A 13,478-nucleotide genomic window follows, 5' to 3' on the forward strand; every position below is an offset into this window, starting at 1 on the left:
AGTCATCTCCACTCTGGGCCTGCATTTGGCCCTCTCTATATGGCGAGTTGGTCTGAAAGACCTCAAAGGTCCCAGCCAGGGTGGGTGTTTTGGCTCAGTTCCTGTGCAGAGTCAGGAATGGAAGGGGAGGGAGCATCCTGTTTGGAGCCTCATTTGCACGCACCCCACTCCTACCCTCTGCATATGCAATGGCTATTTCCTAAGTGGCCTGGCTGAGGCTCAGAAAGCAACAGCCCCAGGACGTCACTGTTTCCTCCCAAAGTCAAAGTCCAGCGCCCTGGCCTTTTTCCCCCAACAGCTAGAAAGAAAATATAGTTTGTCAAGGGCTCTGATCTTTCTGCTTCAGGACCATGGTCCCTAAATATCCTTCTCCCCCCAGTACAAGATCTTGTAGAAACTTCTCATCACCAGGATGGGATCTATCCCAGAACATCAGAAAATTCGCTTACACGTTGATTCACTCCTCCTTTCCACAAACTCTTTGAACGTGTGCTGTGGGTCAGGCACTGGGCTGTGTGCTAGGGAACTTGGCCTTTCCTAGGTAGCACTCTTGGTCTGCTGCGTGGGTGGACCAACAGGCAGACAGCCATTGATGTTGCCCTCTGATGTCACCAGAGGCCAGCCCAGGGCTTTGGGGGTGCCCAGAGGGAAGGCACATCGCAGCAGTGTCTTAGTCCGTTCAGGCTGCTCTAACAAAAATACCATAAAATGGGTGGCTTATAAACAACAGAAATTTATTCCTCACAGTACTGGAGGCTGAGAAGTCAAGAGATCAAGGCTGCAGCACATTTAGGTTCCTAGGTGGCTATCTTTTCACTGTGTCCTCACATGATGGAAGGGGAAAGAGAGCTCTTTGTGGCCTCTATTAGAAGGACACTAATCCCATTCACGAGGGCTCCACCCTCATGATCTAAGCACCTCCCAGTGTTTCCTCCTTCTTATACCATCACCTTGGGGGTTAATATTTCAACTTCTGAATTCTGGGGGGACACAGACATTCAGACCATAGCAAGCATATTGGGGAAGGAGAGCTTGGATTCTATCCTGAGGGTTTTGGAGAAACACTGAAGGGTTTTCAACATGACCGTGACCCTACCACAGATCCTATTTTGCATGAAGGGGGACCCCTTCCAGGTCCCGAGAGTGGGCTTTTGTCTAACACTTGGAAATGAATTGTCCAAGGAGACACATGTGCTGACAAAGCAAGAGACTTGATTGGGAAGGGGCACCCCGGTGGAGAGCAACAGGGTAAGGGAACCCAGGAGAACTGCTCTGCCACGTGGCTCGCAGTCTCAGGTTTTATGGTAATGGAGTTAGCTTCTGGATTGTCTCCGGCCAATCATTCTGACTCAGGGTCCTTCCTGGTGGTGTGCGCATTGCTCAGCCAAGATGGATTCCAGTGAGAAGGATTCTGGGAGGTTGGCAGGACACATGGACGGGCGAATCCTCTCTCCTTTTGACCTTTCCTGAATTCTTCTGGTTAGTGATATCTTGTTAGTTCTGTGTCCTTACCAGGACCTCCTGTTGTAAGATAACTCATGCAAATGGCTACTATCTTGCCTGGCCAGGGTGGGCAGTTTTGGTCCGTGGTTCCCCTAACACTACACCCCTGCACACCCTGTCCTAGATGCCATCAGCAGCCTGGCAGGATCTCAGTTCCCAACAAGAACCAAACTTGTGAGTCTGGTTTTATGGACCTTTCAAAAGTTAACTCATCCGTGTGCTCAAGTGGCTCCTAGTGAGGTCAGTGAAGCATCGTTGTACCCAACCATAGGAGTAAACTCCTTAGGGTAGTAATTAATTCAACACTTAATTCTTTTTCTTTCCCCCATTTTTTTGATGTCTTGGAGAATCTAAGAAAAGCTGTGAACATTTCCCCCCAAAATGCACACATTCCCAAAATAATGCTCTAACTTCAAGTCCTTCATTAGAGCCTCCGAAGGTCCTCCTGGCGCTAAGGGCAAATGCCCCCGCCTTAACTACAAGTCCGAGTCTCCCACAAGAAAGGCACTTGCTCTGATTTGGATCTGGAAGGATGGAGACCACCTTCCTGGAAGGTCAAGACCACCTGAACTTCTGACTGACAACTGTCAGACGATAAAAGCGTGTTATTTTAAGCTGCTAATTGTGTGGTAATTTATTACACAGGACTGGAAACTAATACGGCTTTTATTCCCCCTTTCTCTCTATCCAGCTGAGGTTGTTCACTCAGGAGCTGGCCGAACATACTCTGGCCACCCCAGGATTCCTGAAACTTCTGGCTTCAGCTGGCTCCCACTCTGCCCCTGTGGATCCAGGGGTCCCTGCCTGCTCTCAGGAGTCCCCAGTGTCAGAAGCCAGGCACATCCACTGATCACCATGTTCCTGCACACAGGGGCCCGGTGTGCTGCAGGGCAGTGAAACAGGAGGGAAGGGGACAGGGCACAACGTTTAAAAGAATGACACAGCCATGGAGGATACAACACAAACTGATTAGAACCTACTGTTTTGCTGAGAGACTTACACTCAGGTTTCAGGTTCGGAGGATTGTTGGCAAAATAACCACTCTACACTTAATTAAGTAAGAGATAAGAAAGTCTATTAGGTTAGTTATAAATCGTAGCATGAAGATAAGCAAAATAGTAAGAAATAAATGTATTTACAATCACCAATTTGGGGAAATAGCTACATCTAGATCCAAGCAAGGCTGGGAAGTCCCTTGAATAACAATCCGGAGTCCCGATTGGAAGTAGTAAGTTACAGCATAAGGACAAGCAACATAGCAAGAAATAAATGTATATACATCACCAAAGTGGGGAAACACCTACATCCAGCTCCAAGCAACACTGGGAAGTCCCTGGAACAGCGATCTGGAGTCCCAGCTGGAAGGTCCCGAGCAGTGCATCCACCCCATGCGTGAGGCTTCAGAGTACTGCTCAAAGGAATCCTGTACTTTTTTTTTTCTTTTTTTAATAAATTTATTTATTTATTTTTGGCTGCATTGGGTCTTTGTTGCTGCGCACAGGCTTTCTCTAGTTGCAATGAGCAGGGGCTATACTTCATTGTGGTGCATGGGCTTCCCATTGCGGTGGCTTCTCTTATTGCAGAGCATGGGCTCTAAGCACACAGGCTTCAGTAATTGTGGCATGCGGGCTCAGTAGTTGTGGCTCGCTGGCTCTAGAGCTCAGGCTCAGTAGTTGTGGCACATGGGCTTAGTTGCTCCGTGGCATGTGGGATCTTCCCGGACCAGGGCTCGAACCCGTGTCCGCTGCATTGGCAGGTGGATTCTTAACCACTGCACCACCAGGGAAGCCCAGGAGTCCTGCTTTTAATGCCAAGCTGCAAGCTGATAATCACCAGCTTATGTGCAAATATGCAGCTCTGGCTATTATCAGAAATGTTTTGCTCTCTAGTCGTAAGTCTCAGAATGTTCACTGATCCTTGGGAACTGGCCAGATTCCCTAGGCCGAGGGAGCTTCGTGACTTACTCCCTTCCTTATCTGTTGGTTCTGAAGACTTGTTAGCGCCGTTTCTGTTGACCTGCACGTAGTCCAGCAGTTCGGCACGTAGTTCCTTTCAGGGTCTTCTTTTAGTCAAAGGCCTATTAGGGCCTCTGAAGCCTGAACAAGCCTGTTAACTTCCCCAACACCTAATAGGTCCAAAAGGGTGGAAGATTCGACTTCCAGTAGACCTTGAGCCTCATTATATGCTCACTGTGATGCACCAGCATGCTAAGTGACACACATACAGGCACCATGACAGTTCTGAGGCCATTAAAGGGCAAATACTGGGCAGTGGCCAAAATAGGTGGAATAATCCTCAAAATAGTTGGAATACCGTTGGAGAGATCCTCCCACTCATTAGCCTATGAAATTACCCAGCCCATAAAAACTAACCACCCCGTACTTCAGGGCCTGTCGCCTTCTGAGATGGCCCACACTCTGTCTGTGGAGTGTGCTTCTCCCAGGGCTGCTCTCGCCTTTTGAGACAGACCGCATTCTGTCTATGGAAAGTGTCTCTCTCTAAATAAATCCACTTCTTGCCTATCACTTTGCCTCTCACTGAATTCCTTCTGTGCTGAAACATAAAGGACCCCAGCTTCATTAAGTCCTGAGACCAGGTGTGCGATCTTAATTAAGATCGTGTGGGTTAGAGTCCCAGCCCGTGGGTTCAAGTCCCAATCTCAGTTGTAGCTGGATTTGAGTCCCATCTGAGTTGTGCAGTTTCAGTAGGACACGGGGAGGCAGAGGCAAATTCTCATTGTGGGGAATCTAGGATAGATTCCTGTCTTCATCAGAGTGGCAGAGGCTGCTAGCAGTCACCCGATACCTACCCTTTCCTTCTGGTGCATATGAAGAGAGCCCTGATTTTTGGCCAGGTGCATGATTCCCAGCCAAGGATTGCATTCCCAGTCCTCTTGCGGGAAGGTGTGCTCACCAGACTGGGTTCTGGCCAGTGGGATGTGAGTGGAACTGAAGTATGCAACTCTCTGGGTATGCACTTAAGGGGAGTGGGTGAGTCTGCCTTGCCCCTTGGCCCTTTCCCATGGGCTCTGCTGCAGGTGGGGGAGTGACAGCAGATGACAGCGGCACCTTAAGGAAGCAGAGCAACAAGACTGCAGGAGCCTGGGCCTCCCTGAGCAGAGCCACCCCCAGCTGAGACACTTACACAACCAAGTAACAGAGGAAGAAACTTCTCTTGTTTAAGCCAAGAGGGCGTCTTTTACAACAAGCAAACGTAGATTTTCATGAACATGGGGGGATCTTTTGATTGCAAACAACAGAAGAATCAATCCAACAAAGAGAGTTGCTTTTACCTGTTCCTTCTCAAAATCCCACTAAAATAACAGTAAAGGACTAAAGAAAGGCTTAAACCCACGTCAACAAAGAGACAGGAAGAGAAGATAAGAGCAACACAATTTAGAAGCCAGGAATCACCTGGACACGGGGTTCCACTTAGCAGTCCCAAGAAAGCTGAACCTTAAGGTGTCAGTGGGGAAGGGGAGAAAGAGGCAACTTTGCCCTTAGGACCACCAGAACCTTGGCCATTGGAGTGGCTACTGGAGGTTGGCATTAAGGTGGACTGGCAGCAAGAGGGCTGGCTGGATGTCTATTTAGGAAGCAGGCAGATCCCCAGGTAGCCCCCTCCAGCAGACACCTGGAGGTTTACTTTTGGTGAGTTTGGGTCTCTGGGCCAGGAGGCACCAGGAGCCAGGAGCTGCACAGTAAGAACGACAGTCTCCGTACAAGCGCTGAGACCCTCAGTCTTCTTCACTGATAGGCACCAGAACGCTGCAGCCAGGTTATAACATCCAAAACAGAAGGAGGAAGATTCTTCTTGGGAATCTTACCAGCCCAAGAAAAGAAATGTTCATATTCTGATACCTGGGAAGGGGATGCCCAGTGAAAGGTTCATCCAGACCACATACGGTCCCGAAGTTGACAAGAGCCGCTCCTGCGGCAGAGCCTGTCATGGGACATCTGTGAAGACCTCAGACATAAATGGGAAGCAGACTAATGCCCCGCGTCTCTGGCCCTCTCCTGCCTTTCACCCTCGGCCCTGGGGCACTCACCCTCTGACAGAAGTGCAGCTTCACCACTGGCTTATCCACTGCCTGAAAGACTCGAGGGACCAAGGGGGCCGCATGGCTGGTCTGAGACTGTGGAAAACAGAGGTGGGGGGAGTGCAGCGGGCCCAGGAGGGATGCAGACCAAGGTGTCAGGACATCCATGGCACCTGGGCTGGGGGAGGGAGGAAAGGGCTTCTGTTTCCTAGGAGCCCCACCGTCTGTCCTCCTGAGTCCCCACAGCAACTTCCAGGACACCTTTGGGGCACCCTAAATACCCACAGAGCAATTCTGAATGCCCTGGGACAAGAGGATCAAAGTAAATAACATTAAAAATATATTTACTCTGGTTAAGACACTGCCCGTGACTCACCACATAAAATCCACACACTATTTCAAGAAAGGCAACACTGCTGCCCCTCTTTTCATAGACATTGTTGAAAGAACCTATAAGAGATGATCCAAAGTCCCTAACTCCTGCTGCTATTGAAGACGGGCATCTTTCCATAACTCGCATTTACTTTGCAGGTTATTTCCAGGAGGTTTGGAGTCTTCACCTGGCTTGCTGCCCACCAGCTCTGTCCCAGCTGCCTTCTCAAGCAGTCGGCCTGTGTTCAGGAAGATAAAATAATTTTCATAATGAATCAATTTCAAATTGATGAGATTTGGGGTAGGGGATAGAGTAGTTCAACAATTACAACTCTTGTCCAGCCAGCCCTGGCCAGACTCTCTTGAATGTTGTTGCAGCAGAAATAGAAAAGAGGCTTTTCTGACAAGGAAAATAAGTAAACAGTGGACAGCCTTGAGAAACAGCATAAACAGGCCTGAAAGAGTTAAGCAATCTTGGTTATTCTTTAGCTACACGTGTCCTTCCTTCACAAAGCTGATTACTCTCTGACTCCATACGAATTACCCTTTGCACATGGCATTTCTTCTCCCCCTACACTCCCTCAAAGCACTCTTCATTTCAGAAAGAAGGTCATGGGGCTTCCCTGGTGGCACAGTGGTTAAGAATTCCCCTGCCAATGCAGGGGACATGGGTTAGAGCCCTGGTCCGGGAAGATCCCACATGCTGCAGAGCAACTAAGCCTGTGCACCACGGCTACTGAGCCTGTGCGCTAGAGCCCGTGAGCCACAACTACTGAAGCCTGCGTGCCTAGAGCCCGTCCTCTGCAACAAGAGAAGCCAGAGCAATGAGAAGCCAGCACACCGCAACAAAGCGTAGCCCCCGCTCGCCACAACTAAAGAAAGCCCACATGCAGCAACAAAGACCCAGCACAGCCAAAAATAAATAAATAAATAAATTTATTTATTTAAAGAAAAGAGAAAGAAGGAAGGTCGGGGCCGATAACTTCAGGGACACCAGACCCGGTTGCTGAGCTGACACCAGCTTTGGCCATGAATTTGCAGAAGAAAAGGAATGCAAGACCTTCATTACTTTGAGCCTTACCACCTACCCCAGACCACAAACCCTGGGCTATATAACCTTTCCCTATTCCCCAGGGAACGGGGCACAGTTCTTGAGGTGCTAGCCTGTTATGTTACCCCCTTTGCCAGGCAACGATTAAAGCCATTTTCCTCATTCCTCCAAAACTCTGTCTCCGTATTTCTTTTCAGCGTCCTGCACAGAGAGTCAATATTTTTTGGCATCAGTGTCTTTGGTAACAGGGATTTTCCAGCAGAAAAGGAAACTAAGAAGGAACATTTTTCAAACTGAAATTGTGCCAGGCTTTCCCTGACAAATTGCAGAGACTTAGGGATTGTCCACTGGTTTGAGTGATCTCCCTCAAGGCCCTTGGCTTGTGGCTTTGTGCAGGGTAGGCCAGCTGGGGACCAGCCCCAAAGCTGAGCTGTGTTCCCTGCTGGGATTCCAACAGATCTGGGCCCGTCTGGGGTCCTGACCTGGTGGGTCACCATGAGACAGACTGTGGAGCCTCCTGTGTGTGCCTCATCCTGATGGAAGGAGATGGGTGAAGCCTGAAAATAGGCGGGTTTCAGGTGTAATCTGAGAGCACTGTGGCTGTCTGGGGTCAGACCCCTGGGCTCCTGAGTGGGGCCTGAGCAGAAGGCAGGAAGCTGTCTTAGGCTGAGATCCCAAGACAAGGATGTGAGCGCAAGTAGTTAATTTGGGAGGTGACCCCAGAGAACACCAACAGGGAAATGGGGGGTGACAGGGACAGACAGGCAGCTGAGAAATGGCCCATTAGTAAGTTTGCACTGGGGGCAACTGAGGCTGACTCCTGCTGCAGACCTCTGGGGGGGGGTTTATCCTCCAACTAAAATCCATCACTGGCTGAGGGCTATTCTGGGGGGGACCAACACCTGACACCTCCAGCCAGCCTTGTAGGCCTCAGGGGTGGGGCCTGGCAGTGGAAACAGCAGGCGGACACTGGGAGACGACACATGGCCGGGGGACACGGGCTAGGCTCCGACGGTGTCTGTTGCCCAAGTTCAGTAGAGACAGAGGTGAACAGCGTTTACGCCAGGACCTGCACGTGGGAGGTCGATCTTATCAGGAGTTCATCTGGGTTTGGACTTCGTTGTTGCTATGGCTGCTGTCTGTGATCCACCAGCTTCAAATTAGGGTCCCCTGGGCTTGCGGTGGAGGCTGATTTTTCTCAGTGTCTGCTCAACCCTTGGCTAAAGGCTTCCGTTTGGTCGTGCATCTTGGAGGGGGTCTCTGCACGTCTGCTCCACCCACAACGTAAACATCTGTTGCTTGTCACTAGCTGGCCTGGCGGCAAGGGCAAAAGGGTTCTCTGCGGTCCCACCCGGCCTCAGTCCGCGCAGGCGCTGTAGGCCTGGGCCTGGGGGCGGGATTTTCTCAGAAGCGTTCCCCTCCCCCTGCTTCCCTAGTAGTGGACTGATCCTTACTGTGTGAGCCCCGCAAAGTTTAACACCCCAAATTCAGAGGTAGGGGTTTTTTTCCCTTTTTTTTTCCCATCCACACTGATCTTCACCTGTGCTCTGCAGGCTGCAGAGTTTACTGCCCTTCCCCCAACAGCATGAGGCTTCTGTTCCCTAGGGCGTAGGGCTGCAGCTCCCCTCCGCCAGTCTTGCCTCAGTGAGGGAAGTTTCTCCTGACTCCAGTCTTCCTCAGGAGCACCCAGAGGGTCCTTGGAGAAAAACCTTAAGGTTGGCCTGAAGCATCCATCCTTGTGACTGTAGCTCCCAGAGTTCCCTGCGCTCATGGTAGCCCATCCTTGCCCTTGAGCGATCAGTTAAGGTTTTTAGCTGAACTTGCACTGCCTTCTCTGGCCGCACCTCCCTCCTGTGCTCTGCCCCAGGTGGCTCAGTGCTCTCCTTGGAGGCACCTGACTTCCCTGAGAATTCAGGCCATCTGGTGGCCCTGCCTCTTCAGCTCTCTTAGGGGTTCAAGGAAAGTTACGCTTTTGTAGGTTTTCCAGCTTTTTCTTATTGTCGGGTGGGAGTAACGCTCTCTCCAGCTTCCTGTACCCTAAGCAGCTCTTCCTTCTTGATAGGTCGGCGAGTGGCCCACAGAATGCAGCGCCTGCACGCTGGACGCCTCCTCGAGACTATCTATTGGGGGTGTAAGCAGAAGTGTTAGAACTGATATCTCATCCTTTAGAAAGACTCCAGAAAATGAGGCCACTCTGGAAGGAAGTGAGACCTCACTCTGAAGGTGAATGGAGTCTTAGGGGACACCAGGAACGCCTGTCGGCCGCGAAGGAACTGGTGAATGCCAGTTGCCTTTCGATTTTCCAGACACAGCGTAGTGACCATTCCTGATTCCATCTCCTCCTCTCGAGGTGCCCAGAGCCCCACTGTAACACTGGCACACTGTCCTGTCCTTGCCCTGGTGGTCTGCAGGTCAGCCTCCCCACAGCACTTTGAATAGGGTCCTGCTCACCTCTGGATGTCTGGTGCCCATTAATGAGGAAGGGCAGAGGGCTCTGGGGTCAGTGGCTCGATATGCATCCTGGCTACCCCTCACCTCTGCCTCCCTAGGAAGCTTTGTCGACCCCATCATTGAGTGAGGGGTTAACTGAGACCCACCGATGGTGCACAAATGGCCCTGGGTTATACAGTCCATCCCCTGTAGGATGGGGACCAACCAGAGCCTCTTGCCAAGTGATTCTGTGTTTGATCAGCCTGCCACCTCCCTCTGCCCCTCTACCACAAGGCAGGTTGGGAGGATGGGGAGAACTGGAAACTTCCAATTCACAACTCACAGCCCCCCAGGGCTGCAAGGAACAAAGACAGGAAGGTGCACCTGCAGATGATCTTTATTTCTCATGCTTCTCTGAACCGAGTGGGAGTTTTGGAGGTTCGACTTGGGGTACGTTTTCTCCTGGCTGGTCCCCTTCAGCTCTGGGTCCACCTGGAGGAGAGGAAGAAGGTGCCTTTTTTGCACCTCCAAGCAAAGCCCCAAAAGCTGATCCAACGGAGCCCAGGAGGATGTTGGATGATGTGGAGAGTCCAGCTGCCCCTGTGGGAGACAGAGGGTGAGCACAGGAAGGGTGCAGTGGCCAGTGGCTGGGGCCCCTCAGGAGGCCTGAGGCCCAGAGATCCCACCTGGATGCCTCCCCTGGGTCCTGAATCCCCCAGGGCTCTGCTTTGGACAGAGGGAGGGGGTGAATTCATGGGAAGTGAGAGACAGAGGGAGAGTCAACCACAGACCCCAAGAGCTACAGGTCCCACTGAGGCCTAGAGAGGGGAGGGGACCTACTTAGGTCACCCAGGTGTCAGATTTGGGTAGGGCTAGACCCAGAGCCCAGCTATCACATATCCTGGGCTCCTTCCCTCCTTCTCTTTTCCAGAACACCCTCACCGCTCCGCTTCCCTCCTGCCCCCAAACCTCACCCAGGACTCAGGGAGGACAGCGCGGCAGAGTCAAAGGACCAGGGACATTGATGCCCACGAAACTGGAGAGAGCAGACAGGCCCTCCCTCCGGCTTAGCCGCTGGGCTGAATCCTGTGCTGGTGTGTCACACCCTCCCCGCTTCCTCCCGCCCGGACACTTACCCACAGACTGGAGAGTGGCCACGAGGCTGCCGGCGGCAACTCCGCCCCCATTGGCCATGGCGGCCGCTGACATCATCTTGGCCGCTAAGGAGGAGGCTGTGATTCCTGCCCCGGTGAAGCCCACGGCGCCCAGCACCACGGGCACAGCCCCCACGGCCAGGGCTGTATGGGGAGAGGAGCTGGGTCGGGGCGTGGGCTCAGGGGAGTGGACTCCCTTAGGAATTCCTTGACAGTTTCTGGGGACCGTCTGCTCGGAGCAGACGGGAGGCAGCCGCTTGGAGAGGGGTCCCAACGTAAAGAAGATGGGAGTGTGGAGCCAGCTTGGGACAGTAGGTTAGAGTAGGCCCCTGGTTGGGTCTCTAACTTGCTGGGTGACTACGGGGAAGTCACTACCCCACCATGGGCTTCAGGTTTGTGTCTGTGTGCATGTAGAGGTGAAACAAACCAATAAACCACTGCTGTTTTTAGCAGCAAACCCCGTTTCAAATGAAATCTTCTCTACATGCTCATTACATATAAGGACTAGAGTTGCAGCTACGTCGGGGATCGCGGTGACCTTTTCCGAGCGAGTACGGCTCTCGGCCCCTAAGATTCACCCGCGTGGCTCCGGGAGCGGAGGGGGGCTGGCGGACCAGCTCTCACACGCCCGGCAGCGCCACCTCTCTAAGGCCTCCCTCCCATCCCGGGACCCAGGCCAGCTGAAGGCCTGGCGATGTGGGGATCCAGGAAAGTCACCTCCTCCTATCGCAGCAGCAGCTGCCCGTTCTTGAGAGAAAGAGAGAGAGAGAGAGAGAGAGAGAGAGTTGATTGAGGGAGTGAGGGAAAGAAGCGAGTCCCCTGGCCCTCCGTGGGTTGGGGTCTGGGAGGCCCGCCCGCCCCCTGCCCAGGCCACCAGCCTGATGGGGAAGAGAAACCTACTTATCATGGTGACGCCCTCCTCGCAGCAGCTGAGCTCAGGAAATGACTAAGCTGCACGAGATGCTGTTATTTCCTGGAGAACCACTAGGGACGCGGCCGGCCCCTCGCAGCATCTCGACCCCAGCAAAACGCAGGAACGCACATTCTGCGCGCCTGCTCGCCTGCCCCCCATCCCGCTTCCCACCGCTACTCGCCGGTCTTACCCGCCTCCCACCTTCATCCCCCTAGTCCTTCTCCTCCCGGCGCCGCCTCTGCTGGCTCCCCCCGGGTGGTTCTCTCTTGTTTGGCGGCTCCACCGAAAGGAAAAGAGCCCTAAAGCACCTGAAAGCCGTTGCAAGCGGACCGGGGTTCCAAGTTGTAACATTTTGCCCCCTGATGACAGAAGAGTTGTTCGCCACAAAGCAAAGCAAAGCAAAACAAAAAACGGAACGTAAGGAGAAAATTTAATTTCACTTCCAGAGGGAGACAGTGGTAGATTTTGGTGCATTTCCAGGCTATTTCGCTAGGACCGCCCCATCTCCGTCACTCTCTGAATGTGTAACCTCACCTCCAAGTTCCAATCACACTTGCACACTACTTTGTAAATTACTCATTTTATTTAATCGGCCGTTTTTGTTTCCCCAGACTGTTTAATATCTTCAACAGGATTTTTTTTTAAAGTTAAATTTATTGAGATATAATTTACACAGAGAAAAACTCAACTCTTTTTTGGCCGCCCTGCTTTCCCTGGACCAGGGATGGAGCCCATACCCCGTGCAATGGAAGGGTGGAGTCTTAACCATTGGACCGCCAGGGAAGTCCCAAAGCTCAACTTTTGAGTGTACTTTTCTAGGAGTTTGGACAAACTTTCACAGGCGTGAAACACCGGCTCAGATACAGAACGTTTTCATCACCCATCTCCCCCATCCCCCAATTCTCTCATGCTCCTTCCTCATCAACCCCTCCCTGAGCTCCGGCCTTAGCGGCCTATGATCAGTTTTCCGTCCCTAAACATTTGCCTTTTTGTATAATTTCAACACGATTTTTGCTTGTCATCAAACATTCTGTCCTGGGGATAACCTATAGTTCAATGTATCAGTCCGCGCCTCCCCCCCGCCCCCAGCCTTTTTGTTTTGGCTTCGCAGCGCAGCATGTGGGATCTTACTTCCCCTACCAGGGATCCAACTGGTGCCCCCTGCATTGGAAGTGCCAGGTCTTAACCACTGGACCACCAGGGAAGACCCCCTTTTTAAGGATTTAAATTCTTATTTTTCCTCTATAAGTTATCCTGGCTTGAAGTGCTTACATCATGGTTCACAAGTATTTTCTGATAATATAGTCCTAGAGGAAGAATTGCTGGGTCAGAAACTGTACATTTCTTATGGCACCTGATACTTTATTGTTAGGTTGTCCTCCAAAAATATTGCATCAGTTTACACTCCCCCCAAAAGTATGAGAGAGGATCTATTTTTCTCTACTCCTAACCAACAATTAGCTTTGTCATTAAAATAAAAAAAACCTTTGCTGATGGAAGGTGAAAGATGATGCCACTTTAATTTACATTCCTTTTTTACTTCTAATCAGGCTAAACCATTTTTAAGTTACTTAGGCTTATGCGGTCTTATTTTGTGAATTATCTTCTAGTATTCTTTCTTCCATTGAAGTGTTACTTTTTTTCCTTACAGATATATAGGAATTTATTTATATTTAACTATTTTATAGTTAAATATTTAACTATTTTAATCCTTTCTCATAGATGTTGCAAAGTTTTGTTTCCAGTTCATCACCTTTTTTTTTTTTGAGGGGGTAGGGGGACTTTTTTTTAACACAGAAAAGTTTTTAATATTTATGCAAATGTGCCAACATTTTGCTTTATTATTTTTTCCTTTGTGTGCCTAAAAGGGCTATTTCTGCTGGCTATCAGATACATCATCACCTGTATTTTGGGTTTTTTTTTTCACTTTTTAAAATTAATTATTTAATCCATATGGAATCTAGTTTGGTACATATAGGGTACTTTACATATCTATGTATGTCTTAGACAACCAGC

The 13,478-nt window shown here is 50.8% G+C and overlaps 1 protein-coding gene across 1 annotated transcript; it reads right to left on the reverse strand.

Annotated features, from left to right (window-relative positions):
* Nucleotides 1-6,827: 6,827 nt before the first annotated feature.
* LOC114903396 (interferon alpha-inducible protein 27-like protein 2A) lies at nucleotides 6,828-11,477 on the reverse strand. The gene is given in 6 exon segments (XM_029236182.1): nucleotides 6,828-9,085; nucleotides 9,780-9,893; nucleotides 9,895-9,995; nucleotides 10,532-10,693; nucleotides 11,267-11,296; nucleotides 11,450-11,477. Coding segments are annotated over 6 exon segments (540 nt in total). The 5' UTR covers nucleotides 11,457-11,477; the 3' UTR covers nucleotides 6,828-8,959.
* Nucleotides 11,478-13,478: the final 2,001 nt, after the last annotated feature.

The sequence above is a fragment of the Monodon monoceros genome, unplaced genomic scaffold (assembly GCF_005190385.1).
Source record: "Monodon monoceros isolate NGI ecotype Baffin Bay Population unplaced genomic scaffold, NGI_Narwhal_1 Super_Scaffold_21, whole genome shotgun sequence".
In the NCBI taxonomy this organism is placed as follows: Eukaryota; Metazoa; Chordata; class Mammalia; order Artiodactyla; family Monodontidae; genus Monodon; species Monodon monoceros.